This window comes from Lathyrus oleraceus, chromosome 3 (assembly GCF_024323335.1).
Source record: "Lathyrus oleraceus cultivar Zhongwan6 chromosome 3, CAAS_Psat_ZW6_1.0, whole genome shotgun sequence".
Lineage (NCBI taxonomy): Eukaryota > Viridiplantae > Streptophyta > Magnoliopsida > Fabales > Fabaceae > Lathyrus > Lathyrus oleraceus.
In genome coordinates, this window is record NC_066581.1 from 262,988,276 (window position 1) to 263,008,402 (window position 20,127).

General features: G+C 34.6%; 1 protein-coding gene across 1 annotated transcript; it reads right to left on the minus strand.

Moving 5' to 3' along the window:
- Positions 1-485: 485 nt before the first annotated feature.
- Positions 486-6,460, minus strand: LOC127126822 (uncharacterized). The gene is made up of 9 exons (XM_051055824.1): positions 6,192-6,460; positions 5,950-6,057; positions 5,793-5,847; positions 5,641-5,685; positions 5,412-5,546; positions 1,952-2,044; positions 1,740-1,871; positions 1,569-1,658; positions 486-1,495 (listed from the first exon to the last, which is right to left on the minus strand). Exons 1-9 carry the CDS (start codon positions 6,230-6,232, stop codon positions 578-580), a joined length of 1,617 nt encoding a protein of 538 aa, XP_050911781.1. The 5' UTR covers positions 6,233-6,460; the 3' UTR covers positions 486-577.
- Between the last annotated feature and the right edge of the window lie 13,667 nt (positions 6,461-20,127).

Consider the following 20,127-nt stretch of genomic DNA (forward strand, 5'->3'; position numbering starts at 1 on the left):
CTTTTTCTACAACTGTTTCATTTCTATTACTGGTTCATTAGAATCCGAAAATACATCTCCGTACGGTACTCATATGTATTTCCATATTAAATTTAATTATAAAATTGAGACGTAACTCAAAAACGAAAGAATTGTGTATGAATGAGGTACGTCCAAAGATATATTTTTGAATTTGATGGATTGTTTTGGTTTTTCTTTAGAGTGGAAAAGCAATGCTTAAAGCACATTAAGCAATCTCCAATATTATTTGTTAGAAAACTAATTTAAGGACCCGTGAAGAAAATAAAAAGCTTGGAAGAACGAAATAAAGAATAAAGCACTAGAAAGGAGAAGAAAGCCATGAAAAACCCAGTTTGAAGTGAGAAAAAATGATTTGAGATTGGTCCTATTTATTGATTGGGTATGAGAAGAACTTATGAAGTACTAATTTTGGTCAGTTTTAACTACTTTGAGGTATGAGCCAAGCCCCCAATAAACGCCAGCAGTAATTAAAGCACCAATCAAGGAAAACTCAAATGAACATTGTATAAAACCTATCCAATCGTGGACTATACAAAATGGAAAATAAATACACCTTTCAAGTACACCAGGGGGAACTAGATTGGTTAATCTCTGACAACAAGTCCTCAAGGTCTTTCTTAGTCGACATTGCTGTCTCATAGTCGGACCGAAGATTCTTTAGAGTTGTTGCCGTCTGATTCACCTCAGTGCGAAGGGCATTAATGTTGTGGACACGCTTCTTCTCCAACTCCATGGAGTCACTGATACCAGTGTAAGCTTCAGCTAGTTCCACCTCAGCCAAGGCTAATTGCTTCTTGAGTATCTCAACTTTCTCTTCAGCCTTGACCTTAACTGCCTCTTGCTGCTTTCTATCAGCTGCAATCTTGTCTTTTTCTTCTCTGAGAGAAAGGAGCTTCTTCACCAAGTCTTCTTTGGTCTTCACCGCTTGCTCGTAAACAGGAAGGATAAATCTTAAGAGAGCATTCTTGGAGGCGTGAAGGGAAAGAAAGTTGTTGATCTGCTCAAGAGTAATTTGGCTTGAGAGAGGTAGTAGTTGCTTGAGAGGGCTGAGTTCTTCAACTAGCCTCCTCATTTGGTTGCATGCAGAGATGTCAACAGAAGCGACATCCAAAGGCTTTGACATCAATCCCTTCAGTTCTTTGAAAAGTTCCATGGCCTTGGAGTCACTAGAATCATGCTCAGCAACAGGGGAGAACATACCAGATGCCATAGAAACTACTCGACTTGGGTTGGTCAGCAAAGAAAGCAAGTCATTTGCAGGGTCAGCGTCATCAGTGTCGCTGTTACAGTCTTTCTCAGCCTGGTGAAGTAGGTCATCCGTTGGATCTTGATGAGGGTCGACTTCGTGGAAAACATGTTTCAAGGTGGCTGTTTCTTTGGAAAAGACTGTATCTTCCTTCATGACTACATCTTCAGATTGAAAATTGTTTGGTTGTGGGTCTGCCCTCACAGTGTCAAAACCTGACGGAACTTTCTGATGGACATAAACAAACTGTTAGAGATGTCGGTAAGTCATGATAAGAAAAGAAGATAACGCAACACATTACCTCACCAATAACTGTTTGAACGTCTTCATCATCACTGGCATAGTTGTCATCATCGCTGGCATAGTTTTCAGGTAAAATCATGGCAATGGGCTATGAACAAAAGAAATGTTGTCAGCACAAATTCACATTAAATCTTTTAAAACTTATAAGGAAAACAAGTAAAAAAATTACCTGGCATGAGTCAAAAGATTGAGTCGGAGTCGCATGTGAACCGGAAGGCTTTGACTGAACCCCTTGGATTTCGGCCGACGACGAAGACTCGTCAGCGGAGGAAGTTGAGGGGAAGGAAGACATTTCCAACATCTAGAAGAAAAAAACAAATTCACAGTTAGCCCCCGTTATGGAATTCAAGTAGTTATATTGGGGGGGAAAGAAAGTTATACCTTTAAGGACCGACCTTGGGTGGAAGTGTCGGCCATTAGTTTTATCTTATTGGTCGTTGATGCAGGACTAAAAACAGTACCATAGTCACCAGGCTGCAGATAACATAGAGGTTATGTAATAATGTTGAGAAGAAAGTGAGTTAAATGAAAGGAATAACAAGAGGCCAACAAATCTAGAAACATCGACATTGAACTAAAGTTGGAGGAGCCCAGTTGGACCACCAACATTGTTGCAAGTCTTTTCTTATTATACTGTCAACCAAGTCATACATGGTATAAAAGAAGTCAACAAGAATGTACTGACTCAAGGCCAACTTTTTGCCATTAGGAAAAAGTGTGGCCATGGAAATAAGAGCTTCAGTGACGGCCACAAATTTATTGCAAAAATTATGGCCCGACAACCAAAGAAGAAAAAAGGCAACATGTTCTCGGTCGTTGACAACACCATATTTTTGGTAGTGAACAACAATGAATGTGGAAAAAGAAGTATTATTATAAATATCCACGTGAGCCTCTTAATGAAAGGATTGATGACGACGCAATCAGAAAGAAGACCAATGAAGATCGACACATCAATGATGGAATTTGTTATAGTATGATTTCAAAATTAAAAAACTCTTACGACCTATGAAGCACGAACACCCCGAACACGAGACCGACACTGACATGGTGACACCGGTAATAATTTGAAATTTAAATAATTTAAACATAATCAAAGGTGTCGGTTTTGGTGTCCGACACGGACACACCTTTTTTCAGAGGTGTTGGTGCTACATAGGTTACGACCAACAATATTCCCACCTGCACATGATTACGAGAAAGTTTAGTGAAACAAAAAATGTCTGTTTCTTTCCATGAACAGCTTGAACGCAATCAAGCCATTCAACATACCGACAAATAAAATTGGATTGAGGCATTCTCACAATACAAGCCTTTATGTTGAAAATGGTTGTGTGATAAGTGGAAAGAGAAGCAAGAAGTTCACCTTGAGCACAAGGGAAGTTGGATTCATATTTAGAAGGAACGCCTTTGAGGGGAAATGAGGCCCTAAGAAGGCAAATTTTGTAGAAAGAGAAGCAGAAGGGATATGATTAATTACCCGACTTCACCATAAAATCTTCACATGTCAGCATAGCATCATCGTAGAGAGCCATGGGTGACAAGGATCCAACTGTATTCGAAGCAAATTTCTTAGAAGCAATTGAAAGGTTGTGAAGACAAAGAAATGCTCGAAGAAGTATAATAATAGAAGAGGCAGGAGAGATTTGAGAATGAGGAAATTTGGACTTCAACTATGAAATATTTAAATGCAAAAAATGATCCGGAAAGTCTAAATTTCCCAAAAGGTAGGCAATGACCGACATTATTTAAGCACATGGTTTAAAGGAGGCGAGAGTTGAATTGAAGTGGCTGTTGACAAGATGGATGACTACCAAGCAACAATCACTATATTTGCACCTTACAATCGACGCGTCGGAAACAAATTTGGTCCTTTCATTGAAACGTAAGACACTCAATCGACAGTAGTTCATAATAGCTTGTTGTATAAATTAAAGAAAAAAATCAAGTAATGACGACAACTGAACAAGTGATAGCCAAATACAACAGAGTAATCACGGGTAAGATTCAAAGGGAAAATAGTTGACATCAAGTAGATGTAACCTACAAGGATCCACAAGCAGATGTAAGCGAATTCGAGAAGAGTGTTAGTCAACCATTAGCGCTTTAACAATGATATACAGCAACATAGTGAATAATTGCCACAACATAGTGAATAATGGGTAGTCATCCAATTTCCTTTCTACACAAATACTAGTTCAAAAAATGTAATCGATGTCTCACACTTACATTCATTCTGAAGCCTACTCATAAATTGAAAACTAACGAAAACTCCCATGATCTAGTTATGCCTTCTCTTAGAATGTGTGGATCGGGTCTAATTCACCCCTACAAAACCAGCTTGTAAGTGAGGATTGTGCCTACTTATAAACACTAACACAGGCCATATCTCTAAACAATATGGGACTAAATCCACCCCTTCAAACCAACACAATAAAGGTGTTAGAGGTTGCAATGAAGACAAGCAAAATGTAAGGCGACTAGGAGTGGACCACAATGAAGGCGGAAATTCCAACACACACTCTCACGCTCGGTACTCGATGAGGCCGAAGAGTGGACGATGTGGGAAACTTAACAAATGATCAAGGATAGGCTCTGAGATACCACCTCTTAGAATGTGTGGGTTGGGCCTAAATCATCCCTACAAAACCGGCATTTAAGGTGAGAATTGCCCCCACTTATAAACACAACACGGCCATATCTCTAAGCAATTTGGGACTAAATCCACCCCTTCAAACCAACACAATGAAGGTATTGGAGGCTTCAATGAAGGCAAGCAAAATGCCACAATTTACGCGACTAGAGGCGGATGGCAATGAAGGCGAAAATTCCAAGTTCTAACACCTTCCGGTGTCTTTAAATTCCTATAATATTCAGCAGTTTATATTTCCATGTCAGACAATTTATCTTCCGGCATTTTAAAACTTTTTACGTTTCATGTCAATTTAAATACAGCCATTTACTTCCTGACACACACCCTTGCACATGTAAGGTCGCCTAGTTACCAATTAACTTGTTCAAAATTACACGATCACACTGATTTAGTCATTCATTTGTGGTTGATTTGACACACCTTACCTTTAACCAAAAAACATTTCTACCATGACTAATGTATCAAAAATATGTAAGCCTTTAAATCCCAACAAAGTGAATCAGCATAACATACACTTCCACCTCTTCATTAATATTTGGCTTACACCAATGCAACACACAATTTGTCATTTCAGATTCTCCAACCCAGACATATATGTCTAGTTGATAATTCTCACAATAAATCCTAGATTTAAATTCTAACACAACACGGACATTTGACATGTTTCCTTCAACCCTCTCTCACAAACATTTTCCATGTATCATTCAACCTTCTTTTTTGCATTTACTTGCGAAAGAGGTTATCGAAGGATTAATAGCTAATGTATGTTTGTGTTGACATTTAAATTCGGATTTTAAAGTAAATGTTATTAATGGCCAACAAGGGCAAAAGAGATGGTTGAAAGATACATTGCAAATGGTGGAGATTGTGCAGTGAAGCACTAGCATAAACCAAAGATTAACAAAGAGGTTAGATCAATAGGACAAGTTATGACAGTATGCTCGATCAATCCAAACATAGTTAGACGGTCCACATAGCAGATAATAACACACATGCATATGGACTGTCTCCATCACTTTATCTCCTCTCTCAAGCTATTTCTTCCTCATCATCCTATCTAAAGAACCAACCCAACCATCAACAAGATGAATTATATATCATCTTCCTCCTCATCATTGAGGTAGACTTTAACTTGTAAGAACATCATTTGTCTTGACTTGTATAAAAAGATAAAATTAAAGTAATTACCAATCTAACATTGTAGGCTCGTATAATCTCCTCATAGTCCTCTTCCTTCTTTTCTGCGTTCGCATTATAGGCACGTTTAATCTTCTCATACTCCTCTCTCATCTTTCCCACCTTGGCAAAGTAAGGAGCCTTCTCCTGAAATACCCATAAACCACAAAACAATATTAAAATCAAACCCAAACTAACATTTTCAAAATTTTCTCCAGTGAAACAGAATCAAATCACTCACCGCATACGACATCGCTTTCCATTCCTCAGAACCAGCTTTACTAACCTGATCAAAATTCACTACAACTCACTTAAAAGATCTCGAAACCGTTTCAAAAAATTTCAAAAAACAATTCATAAAAGATGAAAGTAAAACTAGATCAAACAAGTCACCATAGATACGCCATTGACTCTGTTTGAATTTGAGAACTTCACTCTGAATTCAGACCTGCAACCATATAAAAAAAAACACAGCTACAATGAAGAACTAATCCACAATCACATTCACATTCACAGCAATATTCAAAAAATGTTGAGCAATGAAACATACATGAAAACAAAGAAAGCACTCGGAGGCCTCCTCGGCTTAAGTGGATCCATTGTAGTTTTCTTGGACCGCTTTCTCCCCATTGCAGCGACCTTGACCTTGAAATTCAACCTAACAAACAAAATTAAAACAAAATTAAAACAACGAGTCGAATAAGAATTCGATCTAATAAACGAATAGATGAAAAACAAAACATTGAATTGAATCTAATAATGCGAAATAAATAATTGAAAGAATAAACCGACCGATTATCGGCGGATTTGGGGTCGATACTGGATTTAGGCATGGCGAGAAACGGTGAGAGAGAATAGCGAGGGTTTGGGGAGAATGAGATTGCTTCGTTAGGAAGAAAGAAAAGAGTGGGGGCGTTTTACCACGTCATCAATCCGTGGCTAAAGGGTTCTGCCTCAGTTATTGATTATCGTTTGCATGCATTGAATGTGTGCGTTGCGTTGCCGGAAAGAAGTGAATGAGTAGGAAGCAGGTAATTAAAATCACACCGGTGGCAGATCACAGTATATATCCGTTTTAAGGTTTCCCCCTATATATTCTGCAATGACCGTTTTGACCTTTTGACTATTAAGTAAAAAGATTCAAGTATGTTTCATTTATTTGTGTATTTTATTAACATTTATAAAAATCAGGTTGCATTACAAATTTGTATAACATGATTTAATAAGATATAATCAACTTTTAAATACGACAATGATTAAAAAATATTAGAAATCGTTTCTTATTTTAGAATATAATTATTCATTATTCTAATAATAAATAGTCTTGACAGAATTTATATATATATATATATATATATATATATATATATATATATGAAAAAAAAGAATATGCACTCACAGTATAAAATATTTTTACACTGTCAACCAATCACAGATGTGTATCCCGCCAAATCACACGTTTAATTTTAAAATACTAAAATACTGATATGATATGACAGAATGTTATAATTCTATTGGATGATAGTGTAAAATTAGTTTATCCTGACAGTGCAATATATATATATATATATATATATATATATATATATATATATATATATATATATATATATATATATATATGAGAGAAAAGAATATGCACTCACGGTATAAAATATTTTTACACTGTCAATCAATCACAGACGTGTATCCCGTCAAGTCACACGTTTAATTTTAAAATACTGGTATGACATGACAGAATGTTATAATTCTATTGGATGATAGTGTAAAATTAGTTTACACTGATAGTGCACTATCTTTAATTTCATATATATATATATATATATATATATATATATATATATAATTTTAGAATATATTTTTAAATTGTCGCTCTCTCATTTTTCTTGGATTAGAGTGTTTGTGTTTATTGAAGCACTATATATTTTTATTGGAATATCACTCACTAGTAGAAAAGAGAATGTATTGACCATTTGATTTATTTTTTCACTTCTGTTTTATATGTTGAATTTTGTTTATGGATGTTCAAGATTCATGATCTGCCTGAATCAAATATCATTTATGATTCAATTCAATTTACAATGATCATTTCAATAAAAATACAGTTAGTTATTAAAATGGTTTTTTTGGAAGAAAATAAACTTTTGATTCCTCCAAACTACTATCAGTACAAAGCGATCGTTAGAATCCAATCCGAAAAAAAGATAAACTACCACAAAAAGAAATAACTAAAATATCATCAATCTAACTATATGTTTTCTAAGTTTCCCATTATACCACCATATATATACAATCATATCAATAATTTTCTCCTATAAATTGGTGTTTGCCACACTTTGAAAATGGATGCCCTTAATCCTTTACCTGTATCACAGTCCATAAGCCAATGCATTTCTTCATTCAAAACTTTAGGCACATGTGTAATTTGAATCCAATTAACAAATGATTGATAGTTTCCACATTATCACAAAAACAACATTTGGTGTTATCCACCAAGCCAAACTTTTGAAGCCTATCTTTAGTTGCTAATTTGCCATGACAGGCCAACCACATGGTCATGAGTGCTCTTGGGCGGACAACATTACCATACATCAAATGCTTTAATGCAACACTTTGTGTATCTTCTCGCAGCTTGTCATACATAGCCTTCATCCGAAATTTGGTCCTACCCATCATCTGATCCCACGACTGCTAAACTTGTGGGATAATGTCCCTTTATTGCAGAACCATTTTCATGATCCAAGAACTATTAGTCTTGATCTCAGCTTCCATCACATTAGTGTTTTTGAAATAATAGGTATGGACCCATCTGACCCATAAGCTATCCGATTCGCCACTAAGATTCTAGAGGAGTTTCAACATGGTTATCCTGTTCCAAGTATCAAAATCAATAATATTGAGGCCTCCTTGCTTTCTAGGTCTGTAAATATTTTTCTAAGCAATAGGACTTTTCCTACTGATGTCAGCCTGTCGCAACGGGTGCGAAAAAACAACCGGCGAAGAAAAGAAAACAGAAGAGTCGCCACCGTTCGTTATTTATCCCAAAGGAGGGAAAGGAAACGATCGAAGAAAACCTGAAGAGAAGGAAAAGACAAGGTCTCACAACCAAATATAGAGTTCGGGAGTCGATTATGCGAAGGGAAGGTATTAGCACCCTTACGCATCCGTAGTACTCTACGGGATCCACTCTTGTTATTCTTGTCTAAAGGGTGTATGTTTATCTAATTTACTATCTGCTAAAAGGAAGGTTAAAAGAAAATGACTCGCAAAGATGTCGCATCCACTGTCTACGTATCTCATATGAGTATGAGAATCAGAGTCTTCATAGCTCGGCTACCTATGGGTTAAAGAGAAGTGTGCTCGGTAAGACATCGCGTCTTATGCCTACGTATCTCATCTGGAATGAGAATCAGAGTAAAACGTAGTTCGGCTAACTACGGGAGCAAAGGGTCTCGATTGCAACTAGGGCAAGAGAAAGGGAAGGTCTCGATCGCAACGAGGGCGAGAGAAAAGAATCGCAACAAGGGCGAAAGCAAGCAAGGATTAGTTGTTAGTCGTCAGTCAAACTCGTCAAGACATCGCGTCTCGTGCCTACGTATCTCATCTGAACATGAGAATCATAGTTGTCGTAGTTCGACTAACTAGGGGTTAAGGATTGCCATCTGAACATGGACTTACAAAAGAGGACACCAGCTGTGTCAAAGGAAAGTGGGCAATGTGTTCACGTCCTAGCAGTAGGTGTCGCAACTCGCTGAATCGAGTCTTAGGCAGTTACCTCTTTGCAATAGAACGGACTGACACGCCACAAGATCGGAGACGCACAGAAGGTCTAAAAGTGGGGAAGCTCTGCCCTAGTGTTGTCATGTAATGTGAACCTATGTGTTAGGATTTACAGAGGGAAACCTCTACCTAAAGTTATCATGCAAAGAAATAAGGAAATTCTACCTATGTTATCATACAAAGGGTTCTACTTAATGGGTGCTACCTAAGCGGAACAAAAGTCGACGGATGGAGCAAGGAGAGGAGTCACGGATAAGGGTAGATGGCGATGCATGAAGCAATCGACTTACAGGTAGATGGCGATGCCTGAAGAAATCGACTTACAAGAGAAATGGTGATGCATGAAGCAATTGACTTACAAAAGGATGGATGAATACGTGCTGGTTCTGTTAAGTTTTGAAAATGATTACTCGACGTTGGATCGAGCTTTTGATCTTGTTTTAAAATGGTTACCGGATGTTCGTTTTAATTCTTGTATTAACAGATGAATAAAGAATAAAAGAATAAATATTACACACTTCATGGGAGAGGGGTACATTTGTTATGAATGGGGATTGTTCATGGCAAGTAAACAATAAGAATATATGCCTCATACATCATACAAGTAGGCAACATTTATCAAACAATAGATAAGTAAACAGGTGTGTGATCAAGTCCAAGAGTCAAAGAATGTAGTATTAAACAATGCATGGGAGTATGAACATGTTAAACAATCAAGCAATATAAAGCATGAATGATAGAAACAAATGTAACAAATGATAGGTGAATCAGACAGAAGCAAAGATGCACACAAGAGTTCACTGAATAATTTAATCAGGAAATGAGGTGAGGACAAAATAAAATCAATATGAAAGGCCTCTAGTACATGGCATATGAGATGAACAAGGGAGGATCAAAAGATCGCTTCAATTGCCATAAGCAATCCCTAAGTCAAACATCGATCATAAAGAAGTCAACTGAAAATTCAAGTCAACTTAAAAAATATGAAATAAATAGCAAATTAATCAATAAAATTATGAAAAATTAAAATAAGTAAGGTGGGGCCAGGACATCATCATCCCCCAAAAAGATTTTAAAAATAATGAAAATTAGTGTATGAATTAATTAAAATAAAACAGAGGTCAAAACAAAAGTCAACCAACCAAACTAGGTCAAAAATAAATCCAAAATAAATTGAAAATGGGAAATAAAATTCCAAGAAAAGGTCAGGTTGACCATGGGACATTGGTCAACCTTTATCCAAAAATCAAAAGCTAAAAAGAATTTTAAGTCATGAAAATAAAATCAAGAAGAAAATGTGTGTTAAAATGGACCATTTGGAATAAATAATTAGAATAAAATATTAATATTAAACAAATACGAAAATAAAAATTAAATAAAATTAAATAAGACATTAAGAAATGTGAAAAATATTTTTGGGTATTTTTATGAATAAAGAAAATATTTTAAATAATTAAAATCAAAACAGAAAAATAGATGTGAATTAAAAAAGAAAATAAAAGTGGACATGTGTTAGTGTTAATGGGCCAGGAAAGGGTAGTGTTGGAAGTAAAATGTGTTGGCCCAGTCCATAATTAAATAAGTCAGCATGTGACAAAGATGAAATAACATTTAATTAAAAGAAATCATGTAACCTCATGTCAATTGGACAACTTTCATTAAAATACTACAAGACAAAAAAACAATGGATGGCCAGGATTAAAAGATGAATGATAGATCCAATGGTCCATAAAGCAACACGTAATCATCTTCTTCCATAAAACTTGGAACCCTAATGCCATGCACAAAAACGTGAACCATGCAGTGATTTTTCTCAATCTTCCAATCGATAATACAGCCACTATAAGGCACCAAATGGGATGAAATAAAAACCAAAATTCAAGTAGAAAATGTGTAGATCATCATGGTATCTTGTTTTAGTAAAAATAATGGCTTAATCATGGAGAAAAGTTGACCACAAGAGGTCAACGTGGACACGGCATAATGGAAAAAAATTCAGCATGCATAAATTAATAACAAGAACACAAGCATGTGATTGACATGGTAAACATGATGAGCATGGTAAGCAAGCATAGATATATCAACACATGGCCATGGAAGAGATGATTACCTAGTGGAAAATAGAAGTGGAATGGTGCTTCCTTCTTGGTATTTCAAGGCTTCAACTTGTTGACTTGTGATGCTCTTGCCACGAAATTCCAATGCTCTCTTTAGGTTTAGGGTTTGCATCTCTTAAATAGGGTGAAACAAATGTTCCCATGGGCTTTGAAACAAATGATGTCCATAAGAATAAAAGTGCAAAGTGAGGTATAGAAAGAGTGGACACATGAGGGTTTGTTATTTTGGGCCAAACTTAAGTGAATGGATATACGATGCATGGCCAAAAACGTTGGCTGGTTGTAGCATGGCTTGGCAAGCAAGAAATTCATTCCAAAGTGATGACTTTATGGCCATGTAACTTGATGCTCAAGTCACCAATTGGAGAAATAATGCAAACAGTAGCAAGATATCATAGAGCTTAGCATCTTTCATGTTGAGCACAAGTTGAAATGAGGAATGGAACAAGGTGAAAAATGGCCCTCAAGTTCAGGTTTCACCATTGCAAAACTATTGGGCCAGTTTGGCCTAAAATCTGCCTAGAAAATCAAGTCATGATGCCCACTTTAGGTGAATGTATCTCTCAAACCATAGATCCAAATGAGATGATTCCAAAAGTATGTGAAAGAGGACATGGCAGGATACAATTGTTGTGAAGAAAACATTTTCAAATGATGCCTTGAAATGCAAGAAGACTAGCCAAGAAGTCTTGACAAACTTTGAAGATTTTGAGACTTAGAAATTTTTCCAAGTGTCCTAAAAATATGTCTCACTTTGACTAAGCATAACTTTCTCAATTTTAATCCAAATGGAGAAAAATTTATATCTATAGAAAGCTTGGAACAAGAGGAACAATTTTCATGTTGGAGAAATTTTCAAATGGAGCTTTTATCTGGATGGAAAATGGGCTTAAAGTGAGTGCAACAACCATGAAAACTTGCCCTAAATGGAAAGTCAACCATTTCCAAATTAAGTAACTTTTCCAATTCCTGATTAAATGATGAATCCATGATCCAACCTTGATCAAATTTCACATGTAGGCTCCCCTAGGCATGGATTTTGAGATTCCACTCTCAAAAAGTCAGGAGTTGACTTTTCTGGCCCTACAGTTGACTTTTCCCAAACTGTTTGATTCCCGATTCCATTGATCAATTGAAGCACCTCTGGCTCAAATAAAGAGCTGATTTTTTGTATGTAGACCCTTGTGGACATATGGAAGGCCATGGAAAAGAGTTTCACCCAAAGAATCAGAAATAAACTGATTTTATACCAAACCCTAATTTTAGGGCAAAAATGATCGGGAACTGATTGCACTGATTGCCAATGGATCTTTCTGAGATAATTGTGAGTCTTCCTAGGCCAAGATGCCTCTCTAATCATGACATGGATGAGCTCCTCTACTTCCAACCAAACATTGCCTGTTGCAGGTAGCAATGAAATCCTAATTTCTTGATTAAATCCAGATGAACACTCTGATAGCTCTGAATCCTTCACTGATGAACTAAGGGACAAAATAAGATACCTGGACCCCCCTGAGAACCTTGAGGCTTGTACACTTAGAAGAATGAAGTCCAATTCTCAATCTTGCTTTGTGTGGGCCCTTTCTATTAAGGAGTGATCAATCAAAACCTGATTTCCATGTCACTAATGCAGTATGCAATGAGTATGACCTAGTATGATGTCAATGAAATGTGAAATATAATCCCATGCTTTCAAGAAAAATGAAGGGTAAATTTTGGGGTATTACACAGCCCCACTTGTCCACAAAAAGGATATGCAAATGACATCAATTTTCTTCAGCATAAACTTTGGCAAAGGGAAACATTGCATCCAGTAATTTGCAATGGCAAAGGTTATGCTCTTGATCAATTTCACTCTTCATGCATAACTCAACAGCTTGTTACTCCAATGTTTCACTCTACCAACAATCATGTCAACAAGAATCATGTAATGGTGGCTGAAGAGCTTTTTACAGGTTAAGGGAACTCCCAAGTACTTGAAAGGGACAGTCCCTTCTTCATAAGAGGTTAGGCACTAAATGATCACCTTTGTGTCTTCACCAACACCTCCAAAGTTTTCTAGGATTAACCTTCAAACTAGTGGAAGAGGAAAAGCAATCAAAGACATTAAGCATTAACTTAATAGATCTACAATCACCTCTAGAAAAGAGCCGCAAGTCATCTGCAAAAGTCAAATATGTGATTTGGAGTTTCTCACATTTGGCATGATGATTAAAGTCAGAGATCTTTTGCATTTTGTGGAGGACTGTGTTCAAATACTCCATAGCAAGGACAAATATGAAATGCGAAGTAGGATCCCGTTGCCTAATTCCTCTCCTAGCTTTCATAGCCCTTGAGTATTCACCATTGATGTTGAATCTGTAAGAAACTGTGGTCACAATGAGCATAATCCAAGTGATGAACTGATGAGGCAAACCAAACTCCTGTAGGATATACTCTAGGGCTCTCCAATCAACTAAGTCATAAGGTTTTTTATTCAATTTAAAACCAATTTAGAGTTAGTTTGCATTTATAAACTAGTTTATAATAATTTTGGAATTATAAACCAAATTTATATTATGAAATCTTTTAAAATATTTTTTTTTAAAATTTCATAAAAAAAAAGTTAGAATTTGTTTTTCAAAAAAAGAAAATTCAGAAACAAATAATTTTTTTGTCTGAATAAAAAAATATACTTTTCCAATTTTTCTTTTTTGGAAAAAAATTATTTTTAAAAAAAGAATTAGAAAATTGTTTTTTTTGGAAAAAACATTTTTTTTTAATATTCATAATAAAAAATATTTTTTATTTTCAGAAAAATTATTATTTTGATTTTCAGAATAAAAAATATTTTTAATTTTTAGATTTTTTTTTGGTTTCAGAATCTATTTTTTTTATTTTTGGAATAATTTTTTTTTTCAGAAAAAAACAATTTTTTTTCGAAAAGAAATATTTTATTTTACTTTTCTAAATAAAAATTATTTTTTATTTTTAGAAAAAAAATTCTAAAGAAAGAAATTATTTTTAGAAAAAATGTTTTTTTTAATATATTTTTGAATAAAAAATATTTTTAAAGATTATAAATTTGTTTAAGTATTTAAATTCAAAAAATAATATTAATTTAAAGATAATAATATTTAGATTTAATTAGATCAATTGGATTAAAATCAAAACCTATTTATAAACCATAACTTTAAAAATGTGTTGGTTCACATTAATTGATTACCCATGCTCACCCTACCTACTCCTCTCCCTAAAAATTGATCTTGAGAGTATCCAATAATATTTGAGAGCTTTTAGAAGGTTACACCAATGAACCCCTTTATACAAAAAAAATGAAGTTTCGAGTTTACTTCCAACCAAACAACGAAGAATGGAATGAAGCGTTTAGTCTTCACAACAAACAACGAACATGGCTTCAAGCGGTTAGTCTCTAAGGCAAACCGAGATTTTGCATGAACTTATCTCAAACCAAGACAGAGTTTTGAATTGGTTATGGTTATATGTTGGGCTGACCACGAAGCAAACCGATATTTTTTATCTGGCTGATCTCGAACCGACTAAGCTTTTGTATAAGGTAAAGTTCAAAAATCGATGTGAAGATTTTTCACTGGTTATTCTTCACGAATCCAGAAGGAGAATTTTTTTCTCAAATGGCGAAGCTCACGAACCAAAACTCTTTCCCTCAAAAAGAGCTTTTAACAAGTTTAGCTCAAACCTAAACAATTTCTTCCTAAGGAAAAATAATTCTCTCAAGGGGGAAAATAACTTTTGGTGAATTTACAATAATTCCCTTCGTACGAGTTTACGAGTCTAGGAAGAAAAAATGATAGAATCACGCATACAATCATTTTTTGATAGACTCGGCTAGACTCATACAACCTCGTATAAACTCGCGAGTTTATGGCGAGTTCACGACTCTATATGTTTTTCTGTTTTTTTTTATATAAAAAAACAACTCAAAAAAGGTCAAAATTCCCCCCAAAAAATTATTTAAAAAAAACTAATTCTATTATTTTTATGACGATATATTTAGAATTAGAAACGTCTCTCTCCTAATCTCTTCATTCATCAACAACGAATCAATGATGCCTTGAAAGAGTCATCTCCCTCATCGACATTTCTTCCTCCTTTCATCGACGGTGTGGTCACGTTTGTCTCTTGATGTGTTCGATATCATCTCTCTTCCTTTAGTTTCGCGCTTTATTATCTATTTCTCATGCGTTCTCTTGCTATGTGTTTCACAAAGTTGCATGTTGTTGCTTTGTTCTATTCGTTTCTTGCTATGTGTGTTGTTCATTGTTGCTTATTCTGTTTATTTATGATTATTTGTGTTGTTACTTTGTTTGTTGTGTTCGTTATTGTAAATCAATCTTTCATTGTGTAAGTGTTATCTTGTATGTTTTTTCTCCAACCATATTTTTTGAAACAATGGGTCAAGTTTTCACTTGCAAGGATTTTGATTAAATATGAAAGCGATGCAACCAAATATTTTTTAATAAAAGAGTTGAAATGGTAGGATAATACTCTATTAGTAAACTTTAAATTCTTTTTATGTTGGTGACTTAAGAGGGAAATTTGTGTATTATGATAGAACTAGACAAAATAATTTCTCTTGTAGTTTCAGGAAGGTGATAGTCTTAGCACTCTACTTTCCATTTTTCTACAGAGTGTATGCATTGCAAGTTTGTGGAACTTCAAGTAATTCAACTTTGGTTAATGATGAATAAGGTGTTTTGATCAATCACAATTTTTGTTATAATCATCATCAATTAGACATCAACAATATATGATTTGTTTGTGGTTATGTCTTAATTTTAGTATGTTTTGAGTCAGTTCCAGTTAAGTCAACAGTTGTCGTCATTTGAGTGATTATTAGTAATTTTACGCGTTTTGGGTAGTGTTTCATGTGGTTTACAGGTGTGGAGAAAAAATGGAAAAACAAACAAAATGAAATGCGCATCAGAACCCATGATCAAATGAGAAAAGGAAAATTCTTCCCAAGTCACTTCCATACGCGTATGGCCAGATCTCATACGCATATGGCCCACATGATACCACCCAGGGCAATACGCGTACGTCCAGAGGAAAGGAAAAAATCAAGGTTTTGTCCATACGCATATGAGGCATGTGATACGCGTATGGGATCAACATTGCAGGCAGGCAAACTTTTACGTATATGAAACCAAGCCGATCATATTGGCTACCTGGGGCCATACGCATATGAGATGGGAAAAAATAAAGGCCATACGCGTATGGAAGGTGTTTATATGCATATGGAAGCCCAATTATGCAGAAAGCCCAAATTGAGTTTTTAAGTAGAAAAATATGAATTTGTAAGGGTAAACTGATTTTGGATGGCAAAAAGCACGATTTGAGAGCTGAAAAACGCAATAGATCAAGGTGGAGCATCATCTTCAAAGGATTTTTCACCATTGAATACTCTTCATCTTCCTCTTTCTGTAATGTTTGACAATATTCATATGTTTATTTTTATTATTATGAGTAACTAAACCCCCTAATGCTAAGGGGTGTCCATGTTCTTGAATTTATTGATTATTCTGAATTGAACCTTGTAATGACCTATATTATCTATTGATCTGATCTGATTTACTTTTATCTGAGTTTAATGCTTTCTCTTTTGGTCAAATTGAGACTTGATTTACAATTACTTGTTAGGAAGGACTTTCAACAATAACGCTTGATTCAAATATTTTATAGTAGATATCACATATGACTAGGGATACCCTATAGAAACCGATTTGTTCTTGATAATTAAATGCTTAATTTTATCTGTAATTCACTATGTATATAAGAATTAATTTGAATGATTAAAGATTTACTTACTAAGGACTTAGGAGCAAACATAATTGAGAACCAATAATCAGTATGGATAATTCAGGTTCAAACACCCCTCCTAGCATGATCGCACATATTACTGTCTACTTTATTATATTGCTCTAAATTACATGTTATTTACTCTTTTGAATTAAACACCTAAATGAAACCCCCAATTGCTTTTGTTTAACTGAATTAAAACTCAGACTTTATATCACCACGCATACGTTGAGATCGATACTTTGGGATTTCCCATTATTACTATTTCGGCATATTAGTACACTTTATACATTATTGTCAATCAAACGTAACAACACAAGGTATCAAATTCTTACCTGAAGGTGGAGGATATCACATTAACATTGCCAACAGAAGATATCATAGAATTGAATTCAAAATCAAGAGGTGTGGAAGCCTGATGAGTGTTGTGTTGTGAAGTGGTGTTGAAGAATATTAAGAAGTTGATGATATTGGTCTTTAACATTCCCATTGAAGGAGTTATTAGAACTAGAAACCAATTGATTATCGAAAGATGTCTCGGAAGATGTAGTATTAGTAGAAGGATGTTTGGGTCGTTGCTGGAAATCGGGAGTATAACCATGTTTGGAGAAGCAATGGTCAACTGTGTGATTGGTTCTACCACAATATGTGCAGACACGATGAGAGTCTTAATTGTTACCACAATCTGTGTTATTTTATTGTCGACCGCTGCCTCAGAAATAACACTGGTGAAAACCACGACCACCCTCTTTATAGGATTGATCTTGAGAGAATAATGGTTGATGGTACGTGGTGGATTTTGGAAGGGTAAGTTGTTTTTCTTGGCCAAGAATAAGAGAAAAGGTCTTTTCAAGGGTGGTTAAAGGTTCAAGTATCATGATTTAGAATTGAACATGGAAGTATTTCTCATTTAAGCCCTTTAAGAATTTCAAAACTTTGTCTTGTTTGTGAAATTTACGAAGGTCTGAGACGGTGCAACAAGTGAAAGGAATGATACATGTGCAATCTCAGGTTGGTCGATTGGTATCAATTTGCTCCCACAGAGATGTGAGTTGTGTAAAGTAATTGGATATATCAAGGGTACCTTGCTAAATAGGAAGCAAATAATTTTGAAGATCAGATATACAAAATATGTCACCCTCAGAGAAGAGATTGCAAAGATTTTCCCAAACAGTTCTAGCATTGTCGAACCACAAAATGGATTGAGCAATAGTGTTAGAAACTGATAGTTGGAGCCAGGAAAGAACAAGATTGTTGCAACGAACCCAAGAGTTGTGAAGAGTGCTAGTAGGTTGGGTTTTGGGAAGGTACCATAGACGAATTGCAATTTGTTTTTAGAAATCAGAGCAACATTTATAGACCGGGCCCAAGAAATGTAGTTTTTGCTATTGAGAGAAATAGTGACAAGAATCAAGGTATGATTTTCATTATGATGAATGTAATATGGGTTGTAGGCATTGGTGGAAAAATCAACGAAGGTGGTTTCTGTCATTGATGTTGAAGATTGAAAAGAAGAGAGTTAGGGTTTTCGGAAGGGAATGAAGAAGTGGTGGAAAATTGATGATTTTGGGATATTTTATGTGTAGATGAAGTTTTCTAGGGAGTGGTCTGAGATATGATGAAAATGATGGTTAAGGTTGTTATAAATATGAGTTTGAGGTGAAGTGTATGTGAGTTTTTTTGGGTTGACGATGAATATATTGAAAGGAAATCCGAGTTTGTTGAAGGATAATCTTGAATGAGTATGAAGATTTCTTGATTTGTTGTTGAACAAGGGATACATATGTAGGTTTTTTGGGTTTATGTTTAAATCAAAGGATCAATGTAAAGGGAATTATGGGTTTGCGATGAAGATTGGAAGTGAAATCTGAATTGTTTTGATTTTAAGATACAGAAACACACACAAATAAATAGATAGATAAATAGAGAACGGGGATATCATATTATCTTTCTCTAATACCATGGTAGTATAGAGATACAAATATTATAAAAGACAAAATATTATTTTTTATTATTCAAAGAGGAAAGCAATGCCTCTCTTTACACATGAAATAACAACTTCGCTTATGTATATGTGGAAGGCCTAACTAAAAGTTGTTATGACTAATTAAAACAGCTTAGTTAACTAAAGTAAGTAACAAATGATGGCTAAGTTATTGTGCTATATGTATGATCAATAAAAATATTGAGGAATAAATTCAATTCTAAACAACAAATGATTAGCGGCCTCTCATTCCTTTGTGCTCTCTATTCTTCTTGTCGCCATCACTCTTTTCATACATTAATCATATTAATTAACATGAAAAATAAACCAGTGTTCTAGACAAAATAAAAATAAAAATAAGCTAGTCTTGCATAGTTATATCTATACTGCTCTCTTCTGTCTATGTGTCTAAATATGCATAGTATAATGAAATGTCATTTTTTATAACAAAATGTCAATTTTTCACGTGTCAGTTATCTTTACTTCACTTTAATTAATAAAAATAATTTTATTTTTATTTTTTTATTTTCTTCCTTCAATTTTCTTTTTCTTTTAAATCATGTTGATTAATCCTTAGAGTTAAAATCCGCATAAAAATCTATAAAATAAATTTGTAGATTTTCTTATGGATTTTAATTTTAGGAATTAAAATCAACATAATTTTAACATTATTATTTTTAAGGAAAAAAAAGATTTGGAGACAAAACTAAAAACGTGTCAATTTATAAAAGTAAAAAAATTATTTAAATCAAAATAAAATAAAATGTCCTTATCTATATAGTTTGGAACTATACATGAATGAATGCAGATTTTATGCCTAATATATATTCCACAGTACTACTCTGACATAATGTCATTATAGTGTTGAAAGGGACCAATTATTATTTTTGCAATATTAACAATTGTTTGTTGCATAGTCGAAGATAAGTGGATTGAGATTATAATCTTGCTCTTAAAATGATCTCTCATCTGATGCTTTATCTTAAAATAATCTGTCAACTCTGATTTTCAAGTTTGGATTTTGTGATCC

What these genes read in the sequence shown, in the direction of transcription:
- LOC127126822 (XM_051055824.1), bottom strand. Translation starts at nt 6,232, where the DNA reads ATGCCTAAATCCAGTATCGACCCCAAATCCGCCGATAATCG. An exon ending in CCCAAATCCGCCGATAATCG is followed by an intron (nt 6,058 to 6,191) that starts GTCGGTTTATTC and finishes TTTGTTTGTTAG; the next exon opens with GTTGAATTTCAAGGTCAAGG. An exon ending in GAGTCAATGGCGTATCTATG is followed by an intron (nt 5,686 to 5,792) that starts GTGACTTGTTTG and finishes AATTTTGATCAG; the next exon opens with GTTAGTAAAGCTGGTTCTGA.